This window comes from Parasteatoda tepidariorum, chromosome 3 (genome assembly GCF_043381705.1).
Source record: "Parasteatoda tepidariorum isolate YZ-2023 chromosome 3, CAS_Ptep_4.0, whole genome shotgun sequence".
NCBI lineage: Eukaryota > Metazoa > Arthropoda > Arachnida > Araneae > Theridiidae > Parasteatoda > Parasteatoda tepidariorum.
Window position 1 is genome coordinate 46,706,641 of NC_092206.1, and position 12,962 is coordinate 46,719,602.

The 12,962-nt window shown below is 26.3% G+C and overlaps 1 protein-coding gene across 4 annotated transcripts in view; it reads left to right on the forward strand.

Moving 5' to 3' along the window:
* Positions 1 to 12,962, forward strand: part of LOC107450141 (liprin-alpha-2) — a 57,546-nt gene that overhangs the window by 16,191 nt on the left and 28,393 nt on the right. For all 4 annotated transcript variants that reach the window (XM_016065885.3, XM_016065880.4, XM_071178545.1 and 1 more), the window contains exons 2-7: positions 8,542 to 8,643; positions 9,041 to 9,205; positions 10,676 to 10,750; positions 10,837 to 10,929; positions 11,623 to 11,841; positions 12,120 to 12,266. In XM_016065885.3, coding sequence (XP_015921371.1) covers positions 8,542 to 8,643; positions 9,041 to 9,205; positions 10,676 to 10,750; positions 10,837 to 10,929; positions 11,623 to 11,841; positions 12,120 to 12,266 — 801 coding nt within the window. The remainder of the gene's footprint in view (positions 1 to 8,541; positions 8,644 to 9,040; positions 9,206 to 10,675; positions 10,751 to 10,836; positions 10,930 to 11,622; positions 11,842 to 12,119; positions 12,267 to 12,962) is intronic.

Here is a 12,962-nt window from a genome sequence, read left to right on the forward strand (position 1 = left end):
CGATTGTAAGAAAATATTTTCGAATATTATGTTTAATTTAAATTCTGATAGATAAATAAATATCTCCTTTTATGGCGTTATGAATGAGGTTTTTCTACTTCGATTTTTATTTTTTATGATAATAAAAATAAACAAAAATTCTTAAGTAATTATAATATGAAGTACATCGTAGCGATCCAAGGAAGAGGGAGAGACTGCGGCCCTTAATTTAAAAAAAAATAATCTGAAATTAACTTAAATTCTGATATAAGAGGCACTAGTTCAAAGCGAATTAAATTTATCGGCATTTTTTTTTTTTTTTTTAAATCAGAATGTGTTTTAAAAAAATTAGTGTTTAACAGTGTAGTCGATTTAAAAATTTAGTAATTTACATTAGTAAAAAAATAACAGTTACTTTTCCACATGTAGATCAGCTATCATTTGATTTTATTTAGGAAAAAAGTGCAAGGCCTTATTTATTTTCTAATTCAAACTATATAAATATATACTTAGTTTTATAATTTTTAAGGCGAATTGATATTGTTCTTATCACTCTTAAGACTAGTTTTATAAGTAATGTAAAAACTAAGTTATTGGTTAGTCATAAACTAATTTTTTTCCTATGGCTCTCTTCTGAAAAAGATTGTGCCTCCCTATTATTGGGTCTTCTATTTATCTTCCTCTCTTCTATGAAGTTAGTCAAGGTACCACAAAAGCACAACTAATAAACAAAGCGCTGTAAAACAGAAAATTTCCGTTGAAAAATGAATTATTAGTCTCCAAAGAAACTAACTGCTTCTGTTTGAAAAATGAAGTTTTTAAAACAAATTCGAGGTCGAATGAATAAAATTTCCAAGTAATCTTTTCAACGGTACATAAAAAATAGCAGCTATTAATCCCATATCATGTAGCACTACTACTACAAGGTATTGTGTTTGGAAAAAAATCGAACAAAGAAAGTTTTCTTCGAAAATAAAAATAAATGAAAGTTTTTTTGTGTTCCTGAAAAGAATGAAAGAAGCGAAAGTTTTGGAACAAAAAATATGTTTCTCACGTAGAAAACGTATAGATAAATCTGAAATATTTTCTTTCATTTGATCCTGTATCACATCTACAGTGGATGTTAAATTATAGACTGATCTATATTTCTCCGATATTCGATAAAGGCTTCATTGTTTCTTTACTTGCAATTTTATTTCCATCTATAGATCTTTTTGTGCTATTCTGTGGCGGTTTCATTCGTTCTGTCGTAGTTAATCTATGTAAAGTGTTAAAATTTTTACTGATATTTCGAATTCTTATTAAAAATGCTGATGTGGATTTTAACTGATTTATTAGAACTAAGAAGTTAACAAATATTGTATACATATATGTCAAATTAATACATTTAGGTTAGGCTTACTATGCGATCCTCTATTTATATATATATCTAGCTTAACAGTAAAATATATACTTTGAAAAATTGTTGATTACTTCGAAATCTTTTTTTATCTTATACACATATTTTAAACATTTAATGATTTGCGTTTCTAGGTTTTTTGTTTTCTTCTAATAAACACTCAAAAACTGTAGCTTTTATTTTTTCTTGAAAAAAAAAGTGTTTTCTAAAAAAAAAAAAAAAAATTCTCTATTAAAGTACCAGAAAGACGTTCTGGCTCAAAGCATCGATAAATTTGAAATTTTTAAAAAGTATTTTCTGAATTTTATAAAAATATATATATCTATTTCTATAAAGAGATATCTATTTCTATAAGGAAATCTGATTCTTTTCTCACGTTTTATTTATCAATTAAAACCAATAAAGATATTTTACTGAGGATAAAAATTATGCTAAGGGTAGAGAACCGTATAGCATACTTGACGTCAGTGGTTACGGGTTACTACTTCCTATTTACTTTTACGCCATTCTGTTTTTATTGTACTTATACTGTTTACAATATGACTTGTGTTATTTACCATTATATTTATAAATCCATTTAACTTTAGATGAAGACATAAAAAAAAACTGAAAATAATATTGAAAACATGGCAACTCTTACACTTAATGTCGGGATATTTATTTCCTTAAATCGATGTAAGGCTTACAACCTCTTATCTAAAAAATATAGAAAAATCTTAAGACTGCTAAATTCCACGTACAGTTTTGAATCCAAATCTCAATAATAAAACTTCTTAGAATATCAAGCCTCTTCACACATCGACTCATTAACATGACTTAAGCGGAGAGATACGCCGGAAGTTTTCTGAATTCCGTTCCGTTTTTAGAATCTTATTATTTTCACTGCCGTGTTGTTCCCCAGGATGTATATTTGTATTAGGAAAAACCTTAATTCAAGCATAAAATACATCTAAGCAACCAAAATGTGGGAAACATTTTGTAACAAATTGCAATTAAATCATTAATTTGTCTNTATTAATTTTTTTTTTTTTTTTTTTTTTTTTTAGAAAATTTTGAAAAGTATATTTTTTAAAGAAAATAAATTTCTAAAGAATTTTTCTAACGAAATAACAATAAGTCACATTTTTTTCTTCCATTTGAAAAAAAAAGTCTATTCTCCACATGAAGTTAACTTTCGTAAGGTAAGCACGTGTACTAATAAGTATTTAGTTATTACACATTCGTCGTAAATAATATTAATTCCCATTTTATACCTTTCAGTCTACCATTTTCATTATTTTTCACGCGCATCACATTTTCATGGTGCCATCTGTATCTGATGGCTGAAAATAACTTATAAATGTATTTTATGTGCTAATGTATAAAACAAGAGAACAGTCTTATTTCTTACTTATGATGAGAATAAAAAAGGAGCTCCTTTAAAAAAAAAAGTAATAATATATTTTGAAAATCAAATAAAATTATCCGAGTTGTAAAACATTTTAAAATTTTTATTTTGTGTAAATATTTATAGATATTTAAATTATATAGCGCTTTGTGTACCTTTCCTCATTTCATTTGGACAATAAATTGTACTTATCTCTCTCTCTACCTTTCTTAACCATTATAAGTATTTCACATGGGAAAAAAAAATTAAAACATCTGGTTGTGGGGAAAAGAAATGTCGTAACTATTGATGGATGACTTGATCTTTGTACGAAACCCATTTTCTGGCAAAATCTGTTACATTTGCAGAAGATTGGAAAATTATGCTGTAACATACCCCCAGTTTCATCTCTCTCTCTATCGCTCTCTTTTATTATATTTTTTTTTTAATTCGGTTTTTGTCTTTTAATACCGAATTTTTGTTTTACATTAGATGATATTAAAAATAACTTTTTTCACACCTGAATATTTTTTTCATTTAGTCTAGTTATGGTTTTGGTTTTATTTTTAGAAAATGAAAACAGATAATAGTTGACCTGGAAGTAAGATCACGAAACAAGCGTGCAGCGCTACTCTTCAATTCCTAGCTTTGTCCCTGTGGGGAAGCACTTTGGTTGCCTTGTTCCCGGTTGTCACTTTTGCGCCAAAATCTTAAATAAATAAAAACAATAATAAAATACGGAAATTTTTGTTATTTTTCCATAAATTTGAAAAAAGAAATTAAATGCCAAACAAATCATAAAGAGAATATAACATCGAAACAGAAAATGAATTAGAAGTGTACAAAAAATATTTTTTAATGCTGTTGATGTTAGTCGGAAACAATTATTGTGTTTTTGCTCTTGTACAAAAATCGGTCGTCTAATTAGCCCGTTTTTATACACATAAAAAATTAAAAATAAATTAAGATCGGAATTTTTAAATAACGTACAAATGCGTATCTAAAACTTTTTGTGAAGCCATTTTGATACCAAATTACAGTATCACAGTCAAGTAAATATCCTAAGTAGCATAAATTATTTGATAATTTACTTATGTTACTAATTAAAGCTCTTAAAGAACTAATTAATCAAGCAACACTTTTAAAATATTCAAATTACTTTATTTCATTTTATTTTATTCTTATTGCTGTAATGAAAAGTTAAATTATCTCAGATTTAATGGTGACATAAAAATCTCCTGTTCCCATTTAAATAAAAAAAATAAAAGTAAAGTTTCTCAAACTGTTCCTTTCTGACACTTTTTTCCCTTAAAATTTTAACCCGCCCTTGAAAATTAGGAAGCTGGGTTGAGTCTTCTTTACACATTGATGACCCATCCAACTCGAGCATCTCCAACTGCTCATCCAACTGGGGTCTCGGAACGCGAGCTCTTTTTGTCTCTGGCTATCTCTTCAGGTGCGGGAACTTTCTTCTGGATTCATTGTATATATTGGAATTTTTTTTATTTTTTTTAAAATTTTTATCGCTTTATGCTACTTAGGTTAAAAAATTTCTTGATGGAAGAGCATTCTCTAAGAATGCAAGACAAAGATGTCCGCATAGTTTCAAGTCCTATCTGGGACGGGCCATAGATCGTGACTATCTCATCCTTTGCCGGGCTTTGTGGGCCGCTACTAGGAGACCAGGAACCATTTGAATTCATAGATTGTCGATATTGGCTGCTTCTCTTGTTCTCCAAGTTTTTTCCTCTCTATGTTTGTTCTCTATATGCAGGGGTCTGTCCAGACATTTTGTGAAAGGTCCGTTTTTCGTGAAATTGTGAAAAATTACTCACATTCTTTCAACCAGGATCCGCTTTTATGAATTTGTGCAAATAGGGTCCGTTATTGCAAAAAAAAAACTTTTTCAAGGAGTTTTTAAATTGTAAAGACATACAAGATTATGCTCAACACTGTAAAATTATAATTAAAAAAAATTAAAATTTTAAGAAATAAACAACTATTGCTGCTTCTAAATTAGAGATGCAACATACAAATATTTGGTATTTAGCCTATACTGCTGAACGCAGAATATTAATTTCGGACGAATAATGGAAGAATCGTCTGCCGAAGACAAAACTTAATTCGTTTACATCCATCTTTCTTGTTTTCTGCCCTGGAAAGGGTTTATTCGATTAAAAAAAAATCTTTTTGTGAAGGGTCCGTTTTTAAGTTAAAATATTCTGTGACGGGTCCGTTTTTATAAAAAGATATTTTGTGAAGAGTCCGTTAACGGACCCAAATTTCTTCTAAACAGACCCCTGATATGGTTCATAGTATTTATGGCTGTAGTTGTCTTTTAATCTTGCCACTAGAAATAAATAAAAAATAATAGTTATAATTAAAGAGAAAGATAATTCAAAAAGGCTTTTTTAGTTGTTTTTTATGATGTTATTCTTCAAACCTTTTCAGAAAAGCGTTAAAAAAATTTAATTATTTGTTCGAGACTTTGAAAAAATTATGCACGTTAGAAGGAAAAAGCAATTCTCAAAAAACTTGATCCTAAAAAGTTTGCCCTAAATACAGATTTATTTCAAGTTTTATTTAGGTGTTCTATGTGCGAACTTTTGGTCATAGACAGGAAAATCACAAAACATACATCAATGCAAAAGTTCAGTTATTACTAGAAAACAAGGTTTTTTACATAGCCCCACTAAAAGAAAAAAGTGCTACTAGAAAAAATCATGCATGCTATTAAAATCGTCAATGCATAAAGCGTATATAAATGAATTGTACCTCCAAACTAAAATTGAACTGAAATAACCTTTAAAATAAATACTTTTGTATAGCAATTATTTTAAGGCAATGTATTACCATTACGATAGAATACCATGTTTTTTTATTTTGTTTTTTTATCGTACTCTGCTCATTAATCCTATTAGGATTTTAGATTAAAATAAAGAATATATCTGTGTTTTAAAACTGCAATAACATTCCTTTTTAATCACGTGTAAACAATCCGTGAAGAAGGAAGTTAATTTGTTTAACCTCCATTAATAATTATTTTCATTTTGCAAAAACAACTCTATTTTTAATTACTTAGACCTCCTAATTAATTAATAAATTTGGTTTTAACTTTCTAATTCTTACCCAATCCTTACTTTCTCATTCTCACCCTACGATTAGATTTTATCGCTAATTTCGACCGAAACATTCTGCATAAATTATTCAGTTTCTGTTCTTCTAACGCAAGTTCTTACGTAAGTTTCTTTCAGGGACAGTTTTATTGTATGAGAAACGAGATTTATTATTGATCGCTCTTTTTCTTTTTTCTTAATATTGAAGTTCTGTACCACATTATCTAGACATTTATCGTTACAAAATGAAATTCTATCTTTTTAACGCCCAGTAGATTGCGTCATGTCATATGTTATTCACTTGATTAAAATAATAGCATTTTTGTTCTCTAGCTAACATTTCCTTTTCTATAACGATTCTTTCAATTGTGTGTTTATGCTTTTTTTTTTTTTCCTATTATGTTTTCATTTTTTTTTNTTTTTTTTTTTTTTTTTTTTTTTTTTTTTTTTTTTTTTTTTTTTTCCTTCTTAAAGGTTGAGTATAAATCTTATTTAAAAATGCAGCAAAAAAAATTTTTATACATATAAACATTTCAAAAAGCATTTTTTTTTTCTTTTCTGAAATTGAGTGGGAACCCTGATAAATTAGTATTTTTATTGAATATAAGGGAGAACTGGGTTAACCTGGTATGATCAGGGAATTTTATCTTGACCCCTTAAAAAGTAGAGAATACTCAGGGAAAATTTAAATTTTTTGCAAAAACTTGGAAAATTCCTGTATCATACCTGGAAAATAACCAGTTTCAGATTCGTCAATAATACTAATCAGTTATTGAGTTATATTCTGAATAATAGTTAAATAATTCTAGCATGAATTACTAATATTTGTTGCAAAAATATCATATTTTAGTGAAACTTTCGTGCTTTTATCCTTATTCGTTTTTTTTTTTTTTTTTTTTTTTTTTTTTTTTTTTTTTTTTTTTTTTTTTTTTTTTTTTTTTNTTTTTATTTTTTTTTTTTTTTTTTTTTTTTTTTTTTTTTTTTTATTGAAATTGAGTTGGGAACCCTGATAAATTAGTTATTTTTATTGAATTATTCTTTGTAACGTTTCATAATTCAAAATGTTTTCTCGCTTCCAAATATAAATTAAAATTGAAAAATTGTTTTTTTATTATTATTATTATTTTAATAATATTATTAATATAGGTAGCTTCTTTCTTCGAAATTCGAATTCAAAATCCGACAAATTAAATAAAGGTGATTTGAATTATCTAATCAGTGGTTCAAATTAAATGATCGGAATTGCTACACTAAAGTCAATATTAAAAACGACAATAACGAATTCTGTTTTCTCAGCAATACGCGTAGAAACACTTATCGTTTTTTGCTCTTTAAGAAAAAATAAACTACACACATAATTCAAACTTTCTTTCATTCAATTAATAAAGAGGATTATTTATTATTCCGTATTAGGAAATTTTTTATTGCGTTTCACTTAATCAAATTACTGTCCGTTGACAGGAACAACTTTAAATCAATTTTGATATCTCTAATTTTCGTTATAAAATTATTTTTAAATTAGAGATATCAAAATTGATTTAAATTTGTTCCTGTCAACGGACAGTAATTTGATTAAGTGATCTGAATCTTGTTACCTGGATCTCCGACTTGAATCAGTTTCAAGATGATGAGTCGTCAATTCAATTAATTACTGAATCACTAAAGCAATTCAGTAATTACTTGAATCACCTAATCAGTTACCAACACTACTTTTAAGAAGAAGAAAAAAAATTGAGGTTTTATAGCGAATTTTTTACTGTTTGGAGAAGTCACTGAACGTAAATTTCATCCCAGTAAAAACTATATATATATAAATTCATATTCATCTTAGCTTGCATCCAATTTAATTATACAATTTTCCTGGGTGGGAAGAAAATTTTTTTGAATTTTCAAAGTTTGAAAAAGTGACTAATTTATCTAGAACTTTTTCACCTCATTTTATCATATTTTGTGTATAAAATATTCTATGGGGAAAAGACTTGTATCCAAATTTAAATCAATTATTTAAAATTCCTATTCCTTAACTTTATTTATATTTATTTTATTATTATTTTGTTTTTAATCACTAGAAACATGAAAATAATCATTCTTATTTCTACAATGTAACTTGTCTCTAGATTATAAATAACGTGTGTTAAGACTTTTTAATTTTGTAACTGTAAGTCTTTTTATTTGCTACATTCTATTTAATAAATGAAAATAAAAACTGGAATTAAAGTGGTACATTTAATTAGAACTAAATTCTTCTTAATTAGTGCATGCTGTTGGTTTCTTATTCTCAAGTGATGCATTTAATTTAAGGTTAATAAATATAAATAGATAAATTTTTTTTCAGTGGTTCCTTATTCTAAGTTGACTAGTATTAAATGTATGCACTAGGCAAACTCTAAAATGTATGCACTAGGAATTGCTGTTAAAAACTTATTGAATCTCCAGAGTCTCCAAATTCTTCAAATCTCAATATAGTCTTTTTTTATGAAATTATTGTAGTTTGAAAAAAATTAATGTAAATATCAATTAAATTAACTATTTTTTATTTATTTATTTGTCATTGACAACTGATATTTATTTCTTTTTCAGTCCTATTATTTCTAATATTAATTTTAATTTTTAAATTTAAGTCATTATAGTGTAGTAAAATAGCATTAAATTACAATCATTTATTTATTCATTCATTTTAGGAATTTGCTACTTTAACAAAAGAATTAAATCAATCAAGAGAACATTTATTAGAAAAGGAAGAAGAAATTCAAGAGCTCAAAGCGGAACGAAACAATACTAGGGTAAGTTAAAAGAAATAGGTTTTTTTATATTGTACTTACAAACTAATTTCATAAATTATTTGAATTAATCTACAATATTTCTCCCATTACAATGTATGAATTTATAATCTTTGCTGTTAAAGATATGTTTAAAAAATTAAATTAAAGCATATTTGATCATAATTAAATTACCAACTTCTAATAGTAATTAATAATTCAGTAATACTATTTCGTTAAAAAATTTCATAATATTCCATAAAATAATTTTACTTTTATATTATTAAAAGCATTGACTAAATAATTATTTGTTTACAGAGAACAATGAATGAAGTTCATTGAAATAAATCACATACTTAGTTCTTTAGATTAATGTAAACTTTAACTTTTTTTTTTTTTAATTACAATGGTTATTTGATAGTTGCTTTTGGAACATTTGGAGTGCCTTGTTTCACGTCATGAACGTTCTTTGAGAATGACTGTTGTCAAAAGGCAAGCCCAGTCCCCTGCTGGGGTGTCTTCTGAAGTTGAAGTTCTAAAAGCTCTAAAATCTCTATTTGAACATCATAAAGCTTTAGATGAAAAGGTAAGGATTTAAGTCAAGCTTCTTTTAAAAATAAATAAATCTTAAATTTTTTTCCACTTAAATTATTTAAATAAAAATTCAAGTCTTCTACTTTTATAAATGTATGTTTGCATATTTCTTTTCTATTTTTTTCTTGTGTGTAATTTGTCAAGAAGTTAATTTAGAGTTAAATATTCTAATTTAATTTTAACTTTTTTGAAATAAATATAATAATTAATAAAACAATTCTTGTAAGAGCAAAACCTGAAATATTTATTTTGGACATGCTTCAACTCATTATATTGTTGACTGTATATGTCCATTATATGCATTTAACTTAGACAGTAAATAGTATAGTCTTAGATAAAACCACTAACAGAAAAAAACTGTTATGCCTGTCTGCTAAAATAATGGAACAATTTTTTTAGAAAAATAAAAACATTAAATGCAGCATCTTTATGTATTAAAGCTAGATTTTAAATATATATATTTAAATTGTTAAAATTTTTAACAATTTTGAAGAACAACATTTTTTAAAGCTTTGAATTAATAAAAAAGTTGAATATGCAAAAATGACACAAGTAAAAATTAATCCTTACAACAACATTAACAAAACAAAAGGTTAAGTTTGAAGTTAACCTTACAAAAAGTTAAGTTTGATCAATGAACAACATTTCTGACTGATCTCTATTGATAAAACATCTCTCTCTTTAATTCTTAAGCATCCTGAAAACTAAAATATAACTCTAATATAAATTAATAAGCATAATTAAAACAAAAATATGGAATAGCTTATGTGTTCATACAAGCTGTTTCCTTTTAATCTCTCATTTCCACCTAACATATACGGGAATATATTCTTCGCAATTTTTTTTCCACCTCAGTTTGTTTCAGCTTTTTCTTCAGTTTTAATTAATATTAATCATTTGAATTTTTCTCGATGTAATATATATTACTTAAATAAATACTACGTCAACAAATAAATTACTCTGAAGTAAAAATCTGATTTCCATTTTAAAATGTCATCAAAAACAATTATTTTGTTATCAATCTATATTTTATTTGGTAAAGGGCTTTACAAAAATTGACTTACAGCTCCTTAAATTAATTGGATTTTACATCGAGAATAATTATTTAAATGAGCAGGCATACTTAAATTATTTCTATTACTGTTCTATTTAATTTCATGAGCTCATTCAGACCAGTTTTAGTTTTACAGCAAGCACCATTTGATCAACTTACCTAGATTGAGTAATATTTTTTGTAATACCATTTGCATTTGGAACAATGTAGTTCATTCCAGCTTTGGTGCTGTTGAACTCTTTATTTAATCTAATCTCATCATACCTGGTACTGAGGAGTTTAGGAATTAACTTTTTCTTTAAGTTAATTGGTTATTATGGTTTGTTTTTTTTTTTTAAAAAAAGAACCTTAAAAATATTTTTATTTTGATGCTACTTTATATAATGTACTCCTTTCGATCTATATTAGGTACGAGAAAGATTAAGAGTTGCATTAGACAGAGTTACATCTTTAGAAGAAGAATTAAATAAAGCGAATGAAGAGGTAAATGTTAATGACATTTTAATTAACTTATTCCTTGTCCTAAAATGTTATAGTTCTTAACTTTTCTTTGCTTTATTTTCTTATAGCTTACTCAATACAAAACCAAAAGTATAACATTAGATTTAAAAGAAGAAAAAAAACCATCTGTTGATGAGGGAACAACTCAACATATTTCAAAGGTTTGTATTTTATATATATTGATAGATATATAGATATTGCTATAGCTCATGTTGACAAATTTTGACATTAACAAATAATCAAGAAATTACTGTAATGAAACTGCATTCCCTCTTATTTGCTCCAAAAAAATCAGTCTTGCTCGAAACCTGTCCCAATTTAATTCATTTGTGTGTATTAGATTTGATTATATGAAAATAAAATTATATCTATTTCATTCGATTGGTATATTTCCCCCTAGATAACTATATTTAAAAAAAAAAATTCTTTACAGAATATTTCATTTATTCCTGAAGTGGTAAATTTTTCTTTTACATAATTTTTTTTTTAATTAAAAGTATATTTATAGATAGGAATAAACCATCAGGATATTTTTAAAATTCTGTGTAACTTAAAAAGAGTTATAATTAATTTTATTTGTATCTGTCATTTAAATTTATCTACATCTGCCTAGGGACTGATTGTGTTTCATGCTTTGTTATGTGTGTTCAATTACAATTTTCCTATAATGACAATAACAGAAATATATATTGATACTAATATTTATGTTCGCTAAATTTTAGTTAATTTATAATTTGTTTTAAAATTTCCTTTAAGTCATCTTAAATCTATATCAAATGGCTTACAAAATAATATCATAATCAAATATGTAAATCATTATTAATATATCTTTTATATTGTTTATGAAAAAATAGGTTTCTAATGGAACAGCAGAGGCTGCTGCTGAAGCAGCTCGTGTTGTTGAGCTGCAAGAAACTCTTGAAAAAGTAAATTCTGAGGTAACCACATCAAGAAGTAAAATTGCTGAACTTAGTGCCAAAATTAGGGAGCAAGAAGATGGAATAGCTGCTGCTCAAAAAGAAATAGCTAAAATGCAAGAAGAAAATGCCAGACTTTCTAGGGATCTTAAAGAAGTAAAAAATATGAATTTCTTAATGAATTTTAATTATTAATTATGTTATATTACTTATAGAAGAATACTTCTAATTTTTATTTATTTGTGGAGGGGGATATATTCTGTTGTATTGAATGCAATATCATTCTAAAGTAAATAATGATTTTTATTTTTAACTTATTAAAGCTCTTTACTTTGCTCAAATTTTGAAAAATGTAAGTCTTGGAATTTCATTTGAAACTAGTTCTATCCCTATGATAGTTTTGTAACAAAACTGTTTTTTGTTTTTTTTTTTAGAATAATGCGCAAAAAGAAGACCAAGAAGAAAGAATATCTACTTTGGAGAAACGATACTTAAATGCTCAAAGGGAATCAACATCCTTGCATGATCTAAATGAGAAATTAGAACAAGAACTTTCCAATAAAGAAGCTCAGCTAAAACTGGTAATTTTCAAAGAAACTAATTTAACCTTTCATTTTAAAAATAATCTGACATTTAATTCTGAAAGTTTTTTACAGAATGAATCAAATTTTATTACTTATAAATGAATATGAATCTATGATGCATAAAATCAATATATATATATTTCTTTTACACGGCGACAAAAAAAAAGCCTCATTACAACTCCCCGCATAGCAACACTAGAAAATCGACCAATGATTGCCGCTAAAAATGTCACATGCCAAATCTAGCTGAGGTGGCTCAACATATAGCGCTTTTAAAAACGGAAACTGAAATAACCAGAGAGAGCATTCTCACCAAATGTGATCTCATACTTTTGAGCTAGGCAGAAGTGAGTAGTCTTTGTCGATAGATCTCTATTTTAGTATTTTGTCAAAAGCGCTTTTTTTCACAAATTTATTTGACGATTTTTGATTTATATCACTAATTTATTTTTTTATTATTGTTATTAGTTATTCATTGAAAAATGAGTCTCAGTCGTGCTGTTACACTTTAAGATTTTATACTATAGCACATTTCTAATAGGTTTAACGAATTACATGCCATTTATTTGAATTCAAATTTATTCTAATCACTCAGTATTTACTAAAAAGATGTCATTTTTGTTTAAAAGAAAGTTGTTATATGGATTAGAATGATTGTTTTGAATTCTTAGAAATTTTGCATTTGCAATGTAT